Source organism: Liolophura sinensis, chromosome 12 (genome assembly GCF_032854445.1).
Source record: "Liolophura sinensis isolate JHLJ2023 chromosome 12, CUHK_Ljap_v2, whole genome shotgun sequence".
Lineage (NCBI taxonomy): Eukaryota > Metazoa > Mollusca > Polyplacophora > Chitonida > Chitonidae > Liolophura > Liolophura sinensis.
This window is the reverse complement of record NC_088306.1, coordinates 23,464,344-23,481,307: the sequence shown is the minus strand read 5'-3', so window position 1 is coordinate 23,481,307 and position 16,964 is coordinate 23,464,344. Positions and strand designations below refer to the sequence as shown.

General features: G+C 38.7%; 1 protein-coding gene across 2 annotated transcripts in view; it reads left to right on the top strand.

Moving 5' to 3' along the window:
• Nucleotides 1-10,615: 10,615 nt before the first annotated feature.
• The window catches only part of LOC135479039 (uncharacterized), a 60,645-nt gene continuing 54,296 nt past the window's right edge, over nucleotides 10,616-16,964 (top strand). For both annotated transcript variants that reach the window (XM_064758751.1, XM_064758750.1), the window contains exon 1: nucleotides 10,616-10,825. In XM_064758751.1, coding sequence (XP_064614821.1) covers nucleotides 10,687-10,825 — 139 coding nt within the window. In that variant the 5' untranslated portion in view covers nucleotides 10,616-10,686. The remainder of the gene's footprint in view (nucleotides 10,826-16,964) is intronic.

Here is a 16,964-nt window from a genome sequence, read left to right as displayed (position 1 = left end):
TTGTTTTCTAAGGGGGGTATATTACAAGTCAAATTATACTGACACCGGGCCAATCAGTCGTGTTTCCTTGGTTTAACCTCTCACTGCTGAGCGCCAAGAAAGTAAGTCTTTTGTATGACCCGATCTAGGTTTGATGCCGAGATCTCCCGACTTCGAGGCGGATACTCTCAAAGTTTTTGTAGTTAGGCTGACAAACCAAAGCAGTAATCCGCGCGCATGACAGCGTACTACTGTAGAAAATTAAGTGTTTGGAAACGGCTTGGAACCGCGAATCTGTTTAGGCGGGTCTATACGGCATGTTCCTCGTTGTCAGCAGCGAAAATGGGCCATCGGGTTTGACAATCTCAAGGTCAGTTTGAAGAATGACATTTAACACTCACCAGGGGATATATCAGCAGGTATCATCACATAGAGGTGAAGCAGCAACCGGCCCCGATGGCTCAGTTTGTGGAGCGTCCGCGTCGAGGCGGTAGATCCAGGGTCAATCCTGGGTCGGGTCACACGTAGAACGTTAACAGAGGAAGTTGTAGCTTCCTGGCTTGGTGTTCAGCATGAAGGGACAGTGTAACGACTGGTTAACCTGTATCAGTATAATGATTCAGGTGGGGCTGCTTACTTGCCCTTGGCAAGGCGTCTCAGTGAAGCAGCACAAGATGATAGAGGGGTGGAAATCCGCCCTGCAACAAGGAGGCACATTACACGTACATGCACGCTAAGGACGCCGTCATATGACTAAAAATTATATTGTCAAGTACGACATTAAACCCCAGGACTCATTCACTCACAAAAGTGAAGCAATGAAAGAGGAGTAACGATCCTTTTCTTAGCGTCAGTCTGTGTTATCCCTACTCTGGTGCCTCAAAAGCACTGGAACCCAGAGCGGTTATACCCTTTACCGAATACTGTTGCAGACTATATCACGCTAAAAATATTTGCATATGAACATAACCAATGTATGTAGTATCTTCCCGGTTGTTTTTTGTTGTTGTTTTTTATATTCATTTAAACCTCAACTTAATAACCTCATTTTTTGTCAGTGTCACAAGTTTACAAGTCTGACCTTTCAACCGCTTGGGCTTGTTTAGGGCTGGGTGAATTCAAGCATGACCTACACTGTAGGGTATTTTTTTCTTAGGAGATGAGCCTGTATTGAGAATGTTCTTAAGCAAATACATTTGCTACGTATTTTCTTCATATTCATTAAAGATGGCAGTTTAAACTAAAATTTAAATTATCACAATGTGTTCAGAAATATTAAAATACTGCCCTCGAAAATATATTTATAATTAATTCAGAATACGATTTTGAAAGATTTCCAAAGAAAACACTAGGGACATGTTTTCCTCCGTAAATTATTTCAAAATCTCTTTAAAAAAACATTTCTGTATTTAAAAATACATCACAAATCATTATGGAAAATGGGAGTGTATGCCATCTTTTGTTCTTTCCTTTCTCATTTTCCTTATGTTCAAGACGAACACTTTTATCACTAAACCGCTATAATTTACTTAAAGCGAAAACTGTGGAAGCCTGTAGTGGTCATGCGTGCTTCTACTGATCATTTAGACAAGAAAACACTGGGGAAAGGACGAAACATCGAAAAGTGCGAGGCAAAATAACGTAAGGAAGAAACAAACGTATGTCTAAGTTTCTGTCAAAGATGAACGTGAAAGTAGTGAAATTTAGGTTATTTATAATTTCATTGGAGTTGAAAGTATTAATTTACACTTTAATATATGGCGGCGGTCAAGTTTATGGTAGGAAGAGACCGGAGTGCCCGAAGGAAAGCTCACTTTTCAAAATGGCAGCATAATTCCACAAAATTCCGAATCAGAAGTATAAAACTTAATCCTTTGGTCCATGAAATTTAGTCCATGAAATTTACATGGCCACAGAAGAGATTGCTTTTAATAACTCGCCAAAAAAGCATTCTCAGTTAAAAACACCATTTTTGGGGTTGATATGAAGCCCTGTATTTTACATGCATACTGTAAGAAGATCGACGTTAACTAGACAAATATTTTGACTGAAATTTTTATGTTTGAATTTCTGTGTCCTGTCAAAGTTTTTTTATTGAGTGATAAGTTTTGTCCTATTTTCGCAAGTTTAAATCTGTATTTCTGACGAAGTCTGTGAATCATCGTTCATGCTATTCCGAATTGCTAGTGCTTTGAGAAAGAATTCGAATCCTAGCCGTATTTTTCTTTTTTCTTGTTTTTTTTTTTCTTTCCAAACATACTTTTGTGTGAGTAAAGATATGGACCCAATAGCATTAAATAGGTGTTACCGTGAATTAGAATCGGTGATTGTTCAAGAATGTCATTACTCAAGAATATTTCACTTAAACGACATAGGCCAACATTGCGGTGGGAGGAAATCCGCCAGGACCCAAGAAAATCCGTAGGTTGGTGCCAGACGTCTGGTTGGTTGTCTGCCACGTACCACTCTGCGAATGATCGTTGGTTTTCCTCCGGCTCTGCCCGGAATATAAGTGGTTTTTTTTTCATGAATTCGGCGTAAAACACCAATCAAATAAATACATCTAACTCAGCGGATAGATGGGAATGTTTTGACTGTGTCCACACGTAAACATGCAATCTCCTGGTGGAATAGGGGTCCCTCTGGCTCTAACCGCCCACATGTTAGAGAGCACTCATCTCCCGTATTTACATTCTATCTTGTCCTACCAGCATCATACCAGCATGATGACCCTATGAGCACAATATATCAATCAGCCTGTAATATACCCCTGGAAGCAGAATCTTTATGTATACATGTAACGGCTTTTACGATTGGAGACATATGGCCTCGAAATATACGAACACAGATCATGCTTTGATAACCTGAATTTGGACATTCGTTTAATAGCAAATGTATCCCTATATACGATATTTACAATGTTAGTGAGCTATATTACAGGAGCTTCTAAAGTTTCAAATTAACCCTTATTGTTTTCCAACATTAGAACAAACGTCAGGCGAGACCAATACTTCGCTATACACTATCAGAATTATTATTGTCATGATACTCAAATCGGTTCCATTTTATTTCTCATCCAGTTGGATTTACGAGGTACACTTTGAAATATTACAAGTTTTACGCCCTCCTAACACGCAAACACATTAGTGTCGCTTAGGTTTTGGAACGTTAATATGGTAGTTGGGTGGAATAACCCACCGTTAAAAGACATTACCAGGGGATATCTGCAACACAGAACTTTGGTTTACCAATATTTCATGAAATTAATTTTGCTTGTGTTCATGCATCACTCTATATGCAAAGACAATAAACCTTCATTCGCCACCGCGATCTGTTGTCTTCGGCGTATACGGGAAGTTGGGTTCAGCATTATGCTTGCCTTATATCGCCTTACAGGAAAAGTCGGCCAAAAATTTTGTAAGAAGTCATCGGAAAAATGTAAAAACATCTCAAGTGATTCATAACTGGAATAAGTCCTGAGACGTTCATTCCAACAAACATATTGTAAGTGAGTGAGTGCTTGGGGTTTAACGTCATACTTAACAATTTTTCAGTCATATGACGACGAAGGAATCCTTAGATTGCAAGTAATGTGACTCCTTGTTGCTGGACGCATTTCCACAGCTCTTTAATCTAGTGCTGCTTCACTGAGGCGCCTTACCGAAGGTAAGTAACTAGCCCCATCCGGACCATTATACCGATTCGGATCAATCAGTCGTTGCACTGTCTCCTTCATGCTGAACGCCAAGCGAGGAACTTACAACTTAGGTGTGACTCGACCCAGCATTGACCCTGGATCTACCGCTCCCGACCCTGAATATACCGCTCCCGAAGCTGACGCTCTACCAACTATGCTATCAGGACCGGTGACACATTGTAATATGTAGTGTCATCACCTTGGTAGCAAGCAAGTGTCGAAAATACAATTATCTATGGCTCAGCGAGATAGGAATCCACCACTTCTCTGTGATTAACGCCTGTTGGAGCCTAGACTTCCTGGACAACATACAGTGAAGAGACACTCTGCCATGGTAAATGCACTTGAAACGGGCCCCTGGCGTATATTTCTCTGTTGCCATGGAAGATATATATATATATATATATATATATATATATATATATATATATATATATATATATATATATATATATATATATATATATATATATATATATATATATATATATATATATATATATATATATATATATATATATATATATATACGCCAAGCGCAATTTGCGAGCGCTGGGTAGAATTGGTCCAGTCGGGTCGACGTCCTGTTGAAGACATGAATGACCTGGAGATATATCGCGCATCCTGTACTAAAATACCTTCCGCAATGAAATCTCGTAGGTAGCCCAGATGTCAGAGTTACACAGAGTCAGACAAAGGGGACTAAGGTTTTGATGGAGTATTTTTTACTGATTAGATTCTAAATTAAAGTTTTAAACGTAGATTGAAAGTTATCTCATATCAGATCTTTCTTCATAAAAGCCCACGAGAGATGTAGGCCTATATATACTGTATATCATCATTTTCCGGATTAAGATTTAGTGCTGTATGAATAGTTGTCACTAAGATTAGCGTATTTCAGGATTTAGTGCTATCAAACTATGAATAGCGCACCTCGAGGATTAGTATATTTTGGGATTTAGTGCTATTTGTGTGAACAGCTTTTCACTGGGTTTAGAGTATTTCAGGATTTAGTGCTATCAAACTATGAATAGCGTTCCTCGGGGATTAGTATATTTTGGGATTTAGTGTTATTTGTGTGAACAGTTTTTCACTGGGATTAGCGTATTTCAGGATTTAGTGCTATCAAACTATGAATAGCGTTCCTCGGGGATTAGTATATTTTGGGATTTAGTGCTATCTGTAGAACAGTTTTTCACTGGGATTAGCATATGTCACGATTTAGTGCTATCTGTATGAACAGATTTTCACTGGCATAAGTATATTGCAGGAGATAGTGCTATGTATAAACTATAAATAGTATTCCACGACAGTAGAACGGTATTTGCATATTTCAGGATGCACTAGTATGGAAACGCCATTCAACAAACTACCACAGTATAATGCTGTCTATCTATGACGAGTGCCGGTATTCCACAAGGATCTACCGATGAACAGTTTACTATACATAATTCCTTCTGTTTCCTGCACTAGTAAGCCCGACGGCTGATCGTCAGAGTTTTAAAGTGTTTTTGATTAATGCCGATGATATAAAATGTACGGCACCATACGGATCAGAATAAATTCAAAGTTAACTGATGTTTGCCTATACATAGTTTAGCATTACAATCGCTTGAAATTATGGATCTGTTGCTATTTAACTATATATCGTTTACCAAAAGGATCTGTATAAGTTATAAATTTATAGCTCTGTAACTATGGGTAGTTTTCCAGGAGAATCTTAAAGACAAAGAAAACACAAACATGAAGTGTATGTCAGAATAAAGACCATTAAACTCTGTCCATAAAAAATTCCTTTTTTTTTTAAAAATCTAAGTAAAGCACATTTGAAAGCTTGGATTATACGTTAGCCATTTCTGCCCCTATTTGGACTAGTGGCGTCATATCAGGACATTGCAACGTAACACACACAGACTGCTACATTTCATCATCAAAAATGCATACATACACAGCTTTATGAATACATTCCCCAAATGGACTTTGAAACAAGCTATTTCAAGCAAAAATATGAAGGTGACCTCATTGATACTCTCTGGTTTATCACTGACCATCTAGAATCTGTTGATTATACACCATTTTTACTTGCTGGGTTGGAAAAATTCTAAAGAAAAAAAATAAATGCAAGTGCTTTCTTAGACAGGTTTTAATGTTCTGTCATCTGATATACACTTCATTGTTGGGTTTTCTATCAAATTCAGTATTAGATTGGTAAATGTCTTTTGGAAATGGATTTTATAAAAATATATAGAACATAATTTTATTCCCTATGGGACGCATTCTGGTTGACTGTGTATATATTTGTCCACTGTGTGCCTATACTCGGCGGGCGTTCTACCCAACCAGTTGTATAGGCCTAGTCTCAGTAACATGTATTGGGGTTTAACGTCGCATTTAGCAATTTTTCAGTCACACGACGACGAGTAGTCATCATTTACCACATATACTGCGTCTTCTTGTGGCAGGGGAAGTCCATGCCGCCAAAGTGCTGCCACCACTGAAGTATCATTCCGAGGACACCAGACGTGACACCTCACCAGACACATTATATTGACACCGGATCAACTAATCCTGCTTCCTTGCTTTATTCTCTGAGCGCTGAGAATCAAGCCATGCAGCAACAAGTAGCATTTTTAAAGTGTTTGGTATGACCTAACCCGGGTTTGATCCCGGGCTTCCTGACTTTGAGGCGGTTTTTCAGTTACATGTATTTGACAGCTTCGATTCCCATGCTTTAATAAAACAACTAATATTTTTACACATATTATAGCATATTGTATACAAACAATACTTAATGTGATTTTGACATTTTAACTGATTTTATATTTTTGAAAAAAATTAGAATGCTTATACGGCATTGTTTTCCATTCTGTCCTGAATTTGTCATTTGGATTTCGATGGATTTTGGAAGAATATCTTTTTCCAGGTTCTGCCACGTTCTCACAACGATATGGCTGAAAGGCTGCCAACGTTCTGCCAATTATACCATAATCTTTCAGTCATTCCATTTATTTATTTATTTGACTGGTGTTTTACGCCGTGCTCAAAAATCTATCACATATACGATGGTGACTAGCATTATGGTGAAGGGAAACGGAGCAGTGCCGGTTTTAAGCCCTCCACCATCCGCTGGTTGCTGATAGCCTTTCCCACATACGACTGGAGAGTAAGTCAGCAGAAGCTGGATTTGTACTCACAACGACCGCAATGGTGAGTGGCTTCTGGGTCCCAACTCCGCGCTGGCATGCAAACCATCTGGGCCACGAAGGTGCCTTAAATTATTCTAACATAAATTAGTGCTGTCTAAATACCACAGCGGTTAAGCATACGAACATAACCTATGTGACATCTTGGTTGCCGAATGGAGGATTTATACTCATTTTCCCAGATGGGTTTACTTCTTCTATTTATTGTAGGATGCATTGGATATATGGGTTGTCTGAAAGGATTCGAGAACCTGTTATTCAGTGAGTCTGTCACTGCATGGACGGAACATCTCGTCTGCTGTCTTCTCCTGGATTGTTTTTTCAGACATACGTATAAAATGGACTGGATTGGAACTAAGAGCAGCGATCTCCATCAGCGCACATAGACCTGTATGTTTGTGGGTGATGGGAGATCACTCTAAATGGCAAATTTTTGTTCCATCAGGGGAAATAATCAAGTGTAGGTGAATGGTCACAGAAGCGCGCGTATGATGTACTCAATCAACATATCTAGGGCTTGATTTGTATGACGTCGGGCACGTTGAAAGGCGGAGAAAACTGGAACTCCTGAGAACCTATAGTATCACGGCGTAAAACCCCATTAGGGTTGCGAGAAATGGACTAGAACTCGTGACCTCATTGGTGAAGTTTCCTCTCCGGCCGTAAGTGGGAAGGTCTGCCAGCAACCTGCGGATGGTAGTGGGTTTCCCCCGGGCTGTGCCCGGTTTCCACCTACCATAAGTGAAATATTCTTGAGTACGGCGTAAAACACCAATCAAATAAATAAATAAATAAATAAATCATTGGTGAAGTGCCTGACGGTCACAAGGGCGGAAAGCTTTAGTCGTCTGACTTAGTGAAGGTCACATGTATACGTGTCTACAGGACCTTGTATTCATGATTAACATTTCTGTTTCCTCAGCTGTATGCATATGGTCCCATTATTCAGTGGCCGGTGGCTCCCTGGTTGTTATTTTTTTATTTATTTACTTCACGTATACGACAACGGACAGCATTATAGTGGGAGGAAACCAAGCTGAACGCACGACCATCCACGTGCGACCTCAAGGATAGCCAGCCTGAACCGGACTTGAACTCGCACGCAGCGACCGCATGTGGAGAGGCTATACTGAGTCACTGTATACTCCGCTAGCACACTAATCTCAGCCTTGTGGTTTATGCTTGTCTTTCAGTTACCAGATGATACAAGAGCTGTTTGGTCAATCACAGCTTCTGTCATATGATTTATTCCCCGCCTCCACTGTTTCCTGCATATTAAGAACGTTTCACTTATATCAGGAAGCGCTGCCAATCCCTTTCTGTCACTAGTGAAAGGTTTGGTTTCGATTGTCCTTTCCGCGGTTTCGTATTAACTCTCTTAATTTTTCGTAAAACCCATTATGTTTGTTTCAGAGTTCCTTTTCGTGTATCCGTTGAGATGGTTCGTTAGAAATCCATCTTTATATGGCGTAGACTTGCACTTCGGACGTACGTGGGAAGGTCTGCCAGCAACCAGTGGAATGTCGTGGGTTTTCCCCGCTTTCTATCCACCATAATGCTGGCCGCGGTCGTATAAGTGAAATATTCTTGGGTATGGCGTAAAACAACAATCAAACAAATAAATAAATTTTATGGCATACATTTGAAGCTCCCTTGGGTGAGAAGTTTTGGTTCATACGTGCATGGGGAGGTTGGTTAATTATTTAACTGATACTTGAGAAAGGTTGCTATAGTGTACGCCGGGCACAAGTTTACCTCCACTCACAAAACTGACAAAGTGCTAAGTTCTTGACAGCAGGACATTAAATCCCAATCAAAGTAAACAAATACAGACATAGCCTATTATTATCTGCCTGAGCAGTTTTGACTCCAGTGAAGTTTCGGGAATCCGTTTTAAACTTAAAATATTATTTTGATGCAAATATACATTTGATATCGTCTTCTCTTTTCTTTATAAAGCCTTAAACTTGTAGGATTAAGGTGCAGAGTTATGCCTAAATTGACGTCTTCATTTTTGTTGTTGAGGGGGGGGGGGGGTCTCCGTGGCTCAGTTGGTTAGCGCAGCGCAATGACCGTGGGTTTCCCCTGGGCTGTGCCCACCATAATGCTGGTCGCCGTCGTATAAGTGAAATATTCTTGAGTACGGCGTAAAACACCAATCAAATAAATAAAAAAATAAATCATTTTTGTGGGCAGCGATCAACTCCACAAAGTACACACTAATCTTGAATATAAGCTTTACGCAGTTGAAATGCCATGTATTTGGCGTTTCTGTGTCTGTAAAGTATGGGCTATCATAGTTCTGCATTTTTTTTTCACTTGTGTATAGGAGTATGACTTAAATATACGAGACTTGTATCTGCTATAGTCCCCTGTGGATCACCTTTGCGTTTTGCTCATGATAAAATTTGAACTCTGTCCACTCTACTTTCTGATTTCATCCTGATCAAAAATTATCCAGTGGCGATTGCGCCCTAAATCATTCTAACACACACACACACAATTAAGAATACCTAATTAGGTATGAAGCAATGAGAAATTTCAAGAAATCAGTTTAAGTGCAAAAAAAGTGCAGAAAGTAAAATGCAAAATGCACATGACATATGAAAGTCAGACCAGGTGGATTCGACCTGATGACGGTGTTGACAGATGTGAAGCCCTGAGTGTTCACGTTAGGCCTACTATTAGTAATTAGCAGAAATCCGTCCCCCCCCCCTCCACCCCTCACCATAATGCTGACCGCCGTTAAATATTATTGAGTATGGCGTAAAACACCAATCAAATAAATAAATAAATAGAAGACCTGGTATTAAACTCTGGGGTCATACCAAAGATATTAAAAATTGCACCGGTGTTAACATGAATTGCTGCCTGGCTTGTATGACGTTCAGCACTGAGATCGAGGTTGGAGCAAGGAAACTGAACTGGTTGGCCCGGTGTCAGTATAATGTGACTGAATAAGGTGTCATGTCGGGTGTCCTCAGCATGATAGGGCCACTTCAGTGGCGCCTCGCTCTGTCAAGAGGAGACGTAGCATGTGGACATGCACCTAATGATTCCTTGTTGTCATATGACTGAAAACTTGTTCAAATAAAAACGTGAAAATCTAAGCATACATAAACGTAAGCCTACATGTAGGTAGATGCAATTCCAATTATATAGGCCTACTTGCTAAATTTGGCACGATTTTCAATTAAAGAACGCGTAGTTATTTTAATTAATATAGGTCTATACGCAGATAATAACAGTTTACCATTCAAACTTACAATATATACGCTACGATACGTTAATTACTAATTAGATTGGGGTCTATGAATGTAGTAGGCCTATGTAGCCTACACTACATCAATTATTCCGCGTTATTGAGTTTATATTTAATACACACAACTCGAAGTGCTCCTATCATTAACACGAGTGATAAAACATCCATTCTATTTGATGGCTTATGATCAGAGACGGTTATCAATGAGCAGACGTGCGTAAAAAACGTCTAACCCTCTTAATGATCTGAAAATTTCACATTCAGCTTCGCGAAAAAATGGTCAGCACGGTATATTCGTTATGCAACGGGGTGCAGTGAACGGAAGGAGGTGGTAGCCGACGGAAATCAGCCCAGTCAACTGGATACATGAGGGTAGTGCAGGGGTGTTTCACATTATTAAACTAGACTGTCGAGAAAAAATAGTCAGAATAAAAACACTTACACTTTGGCTGGTGAAAGAAAGCGAAGCGCTTAGTAAGATGGTAATTAGGTTTTGTGATGTTAAAATGATAGCTGTTTAGTGTGGAATTTTTGATCTGTGTGTGATGTCACAGTTGCACGGCTGGTCCCCCCACTTGTGCGCCTCCCCATGTGTCATTAGAGCCTGGATATTGTCGAGTCGCCGAGGTTGTGTTAGCTGGTCACTGTTTGCAAGGAAGATGGCTACAGCAAGTGAGATACCATGTAAGTAAAACTTCAAATTTTACGTCTCTTTTATCCCCTGTCTTTTGTTTAGGTGTTTGTCTTTTTGTTTGACGAACGTACGGTCTGTTTTTCCCGTCACGGCGATGGTGGGACATGGTCCGACGTGTTGAGTCTGGGGCCGGCTGTCTGCTAGGCTCTCGGTGACAGTCGTAATGAGAGGAGAAAGTGCCTAGTCAGACAGGCTACCGCCGGGGTGTGGGAAGCGCTAAGGCGGGCTAACAGCATCATCCCCAGTAGCTGGACCCGGCCAATATGCCGTTAGCTAGCCAAATGCCGGCAAGATAGAATTCATGTATGCATTTCAAGCATATTGTCTGCTTGAGGACTGCTAGAACCTTGCCTTAAACGCTTAGCCTTTCAGAGTTCCGGTTCTGTGTTATGCCAGCTTTTAATATTTAACAACAAATATTAACATACTTGCATTTCTTTCTCAATTTTTTTGTTTCTTGTATTTGTTGAAATTTTTTTCGGTTTGGGAACTGATGTTTGCTAGGCGCTGCACACAGCCTTTTGGGGCGTGCTGCAGCGTTTACGAATGCTGTGAAGCGAGTATATGAGTCATTTGTCTGTCTGGTTTGGCAGTCAGTTCTGTCTATAGATCTGAGAAACATATATTATGACACTACATAAGCTTGCATTTTTGAAGTGTATCTTACACACCCTAAAGCCTTACACAATCAGCTTGAGGACTGCAATTACATGGTTATTGCCTACAACAGCAATGCTGTTAAATGATTACTGTACACCCTTTTTATTAAGCCCTCTTTTCATTAGATATGTAAGAGCTCTACTGGTATTTGTTGACAATAACAGTTGAAAACGTTTTACAGAATTGCTGGAGGAAAAAAAGGCATTTTCAATTATACATGCATATCACATACATTTAGCCACTTTTAAATTAAGATGTTGTCATTTTTTTTCATCTAGCTACTACGTCTCAGTTATCTGGGTTCCTTATTAAATTCAAGTTTATTTGTCAATGTCTAAATTACATATGTAAATTCAAGACAGATACATGTATGTCAGTTGATAATTAATAAAATCCCCTTCCCCATCTCACATGTTGAAGTAGTTGCCTTATATGGGTACTGGTGTAGCTAAACGGCATCTTTTTTTGTATGAATGGTCAATTGTATGTCATTACATTTTATGTATAGGAAATTATAGCATTGATGCAAAAGATTGTTGCAGTATTCTGTATGGAATGGAAAGTAATAGTATTGGGAAGATACAAAGAGATATGAATTAATGATTAACCCTAACTTTGTAACATACATTCTAACTGATCTGTGAATCTTGAAATCTGGTACACTGTATATACATGAATATTTTCTCACATGGTTGTTGTACAAATGTATTCAATCTTATCAGATGTGAAAGAATAATGCATACAAATCATGGAAGACATTTTATTCTTGTTACCTCAAATTTTGACATTTACGAAATTGGGGTTTTGTGGCGAGTCGTGGGTTCATGTCCCATTGTTGTCTTTGTTGTGCCATTTGTCACATTGTGTGGTATTTACTCTGGATGATCATAACTATTTTCAATTATTCCATTCTTGGGATCCAGTGCTTTCTTGTTAACTTTCCCATTTTAACTATTTCATTGGTCGAAATGTTGTGTTTCTCATTTTGAATTGTTTTATAAAAAAAAAACCAAAGATTTTATTTATTTCCTTATGTGAGTTAGTGGTTTGGGATTAGGTGTGTGGCCCTGGGGCAGGTTTAAATATACCATTTCTTCCCAGAGCCAGTCTACTTTGCTCAAATCTTCAGAGACAGATTACATTGTGTGGGATCTGCTTAGCTCTAGCTCTATCTTTTATAGGGATATTTAGACTTAGGTCTGATTTAATCTGATAAACTCCCCAGAGACCGGCATCTTAGTCACACAGTCAGTGTACATTACACAACAAGCTATATATGTCAGTTGTCCCCTGTGGTCAAGGAGAAACTAGCAAAAGGTCAAAGAGTAGCCAGTGGCTTATTGCTTGTCAGGCCTGGATTGCCCCCTGTGTTTAATGCAGTGGGGTCGCTATCCTTGGAGCTGTTGATATTGTAGCTTGCAGAGCAAGTCCAGGTGACAATTACTAAGACCAAGGCCAATTCCACAAAGACATTTCTGGCTTATTTCAAAATTTAAAACGTTGTCACAATGCTTAGTTTTTGGTTTCAGAACTTGAGATGGTCAAAATTTTAATTTACAGCGCTTGAAAATAAGCTCTAAAATCATGTTTCAAATTTTGACTTAAGTCAAAACCGGCTTAGTGGAATCAGCCCAATTTTACAGAACAACACAGTGGGTACTGGTATAAAGCAAATGATGAGGTCACCCATATGCCCCATTCTGCATCCTTCTAGTGGTATGCTGGGTAATGATGTCACATATGACAATGTATTTATGCCTACCCTAACTCCTCAACCTTTTCACATTTGAATGAGAAACCTTCAGTGCAATTTATGCACATTTATGCACATTTATAATTAGATTTTGGAGACAGATTACATTAGTTGGATTGGCTAATTTCAGGGCTTCACAAAAAAGTCTTATTTTATCAGTCTGCACAGAATAATGCCTTACAGTTTGTTGTTTAAACTGTACCTTGAAAAATGGAGAAAAATTTGATCAGAGCAAATCCATTTTTTTATACATGTATTATTTCATAGTAGTCTAAATAATTATCTTTATGTTTTCACAAGAATTGATCTTATATACGGGCAATAATTGGAGCCATTCTTGGTAAATGCAGAAAATTTGAGTTGATTAGCGAATATAGATTTGAATGTAGCATCTTAAAAAAAATATGCTAATTTTGCCATGTTTCATGTTAGGGTGCAGTTATATTCAGCACACGGATGTAGCCACATGTCATGCTACATAAGCCAGATCCTCAAATGACCCATTGATCCCAACCACTTTAATAAGCATAATAAAGCTTTTATTGAGATATGTTCTGTGCTGATTGCATAATAAAGGTATTTCCTCAGGGAATAAAGCTGCCTAAATGAACAGTGTATACATCCTTATTGATACTGCTTTAAAACTAAATTCAGAGCCTTAGATTCCTAACTCCCAGCCCAATATCCTGACTTTGATGTGTTGTAAGTTTCATCCTTGCTCGCATACAGGTGGGATTAGAGTTACGTCTGAACTTCCACAGCTTCGTTGAAGGTGCGCATTATCCCCAGTGAGCGACTGAATTGTGAACTTATTTCCACCATGCTTTGGCAGTGCCTAGCCTTTGTTGTATAACACAGGTTAGATGCTGGCTGGGGACTGATTTGATTAGCTAATGAAACACATGGTGCATGGCTATACACACCAAATCAAACGATACAGCTAAGTTCGGTCTGCGAGGGAAAAAATTGTTAACTTCCAAAAACTCGCAAATTTAAACATGAAACACCGAATCGTATGGAAGTTTAATGTGTGTTTGGTATCATTTATAGAATGAGCTCCATTTAATTAATTCAGTTTTGAAAAGTTGTTGCATGTGTTTTGATTGGACTATTCCTTAATCTGAGTTCAAATATGCCATGTTGAAAAAAACAAAAACAGTGCAATTTCTTTTTAAAAAGTTGTGAAATAAAAGTTGTCCCCTTGAACAGCTCAAAACTTACATGGAGCTATTATTGGTTGTAGAGATTTCCTGTCAGCCACCTGCAATGCAGCTTCATGCATACTTTATATGCCAGGGGATTGGTTTTGATTCTGTTGATTGGGTGGGTCATATAGCCAAGCCCTAGAGATACCTGTGGGCCTATTTGAATCCCCATACACATCAACTGCTGGTTTTATAGTCCTGGCATTGAACAGGGAATATGTTTAAGGTTCTCCTGTGCCAATATAACTCGCACAGAACCATTTAGGTAGTCTTACATAAAGTCCAACCGAGATATCATGTCTTCCACCAATGTGGCACACGTAGCCTAATTCCTCAACGTTTTCGCATATTAAAGAACAATTTCCAGTGCAATTTATGCACATTCTGTTTTTGGTTTTTGGAGACTAAGCTACATTGGTTACATTGGCCAGTTCCAGGGCCAGGTTTCCAGGGCTACAAAAAGTATAATTTTATCAGTTAATACAGTCAATAATGCCTCCAGAATATGCTTGAATAAATACCTTGCAAACATGCAAAAAGGTTGAAGAATTACAGTATACTAACCTGTTGGTGACCATCTGTGGGTTTTACATGGGGAGGTTCAAAGACAGATCAGATTTGTCTCGGCTTATGAAACTGACTAATGGACAACAGAAGTCTATGCAATATGAGCATTAAAATTAAATTAAATTATACTGTGCAAATCAACAAAGTCATGATATTTGAAGGTTTGCTAGCACCCTACAGATTTGTTGTAGGTTTCCGAAGGCTATGGCCATTTCTTGTCATCATAATATATATTAGCTACTGTGGTATAAGTGAAATATTCTTTAGTACGGTGTGAAACACCAGATAAATAAATAAATGAACAGAATCATGCATGTTCAGTGAAATTATGCTACATTGTAAGAAATTACATGTATGTAGAATGTCACGAAAATTGTCTCCATGATCATGGACATTTTATACGTAGTAGTCAGGAGAGTCAGAGATCTCTGTATTTTTGTGCTTCCAAGAACATTGAGTTTTTTTTTTGATTAAGGAAATTACATTTTCCCTTCAGCTGTAATCTTCAGCTTGTCCTGATTAGACCCCTGTCTGAATATGATGTCCTTCCTGTGTGTGTCCATCAGGCTGGAAATATGTATATTGAAATCTCTTATAAAATTAATTACATTTCTTACTACAGCTGCAATATAGTATTGATACATTTTCTTCATACATTTTTTGAGCTGAATGCATAAAATAGAGTATTAGCCCTCTCACTGCGATACTGCATTTTGGTCATGGCTGGATGAATTGTGTAATTACTATTTCTGTAGAATGCGTGAAGAGAAACAATCTGCTGTCTTTGCTATAAGCGTTGTGGGAAAATTATGCGTAATAGCGCATAGGCTCTGGGGAATGTTTAAATATTATCTGTGATATAGACCGACAGAAACATGAAATTCTAATAGCAGAAATAATGTTACCCATTTTTTAATCCATAACATTTTATCACTGAATCTCCAATTTCCTATTGAAAGCTGAGACTGCCTACAGTCATAACGGATATATATGTATATATCAGAACATTTTTTTGGTGTTTCCTCTGCCGTGTGTTATGTAAAAATAAAACATTTCCTTCTTTTTGTTTAAATTTCTTTGATTTTGTCAAAGAACAAAACACTTTCTTCAGTTTCTTTAAGGAACAAAACACTTTCTCTAGTTTTTATTAAAGAACAAAGCACTTTCTTCAGTTTTGTTAAAGAATAAAGCACTTTCTTCAGTTTTGTTAAAGAACCAAAGAGCATCTCCTGTTTTAGTAAAGAACAAAACAGGCTAACAATAACCCTGTTTTGCCCATCCATGTGCTTCTCCATTGCATCACCCCCTTAGAGGAATGCAGATGTTTGTGAGACACTCAAGCTTAATTATAGATCCCCTGCCTCCACCCACCCATCCATCATGGGTGTGTGTTTACAGGAGCAGGTGCTGACAGCTTATATGCAGCTCACTTCCCAATCATTCACCCCTAATGGTTAGACTTTACACTCTCTGTGCCCATCTGGGACAAGAGTGTACTCATGAGGACCAAGGTTATAACATGGATGACTAAGACTTGGGTAAACCGTTTCTTGGAATAGGCCTATGTGGTTATAAAGCTTATTGTCTTATTGGAAAGCTATAAACATTCGATCTGTGAAACAGAAGACTAATATAAACACTCCAACCATAGGCAAAACATGTTGAATTTTATACTGTAGGAAAACTGTGAGAGTTTTAGATGGGTATGTTTGGGATATACTGGGTCTCTAATAGCTATAGGAAGGCTCGTGGTGGTATTTGTGAGATAATTCTTCCTGTTAGAGAAAGCTTAATTCCCACAGAGTTAAAGTTATTGATGTAACGCTCTAGTATTTCAGCTTAAAGGATTAAGCTGGATGTTCCTTAAGATGTCAAATTTATGCCTGTGTTTGTAGGAATTGAGCTTTGAAGTTCAAGAAACCATAACATCTGAAGTATCATATT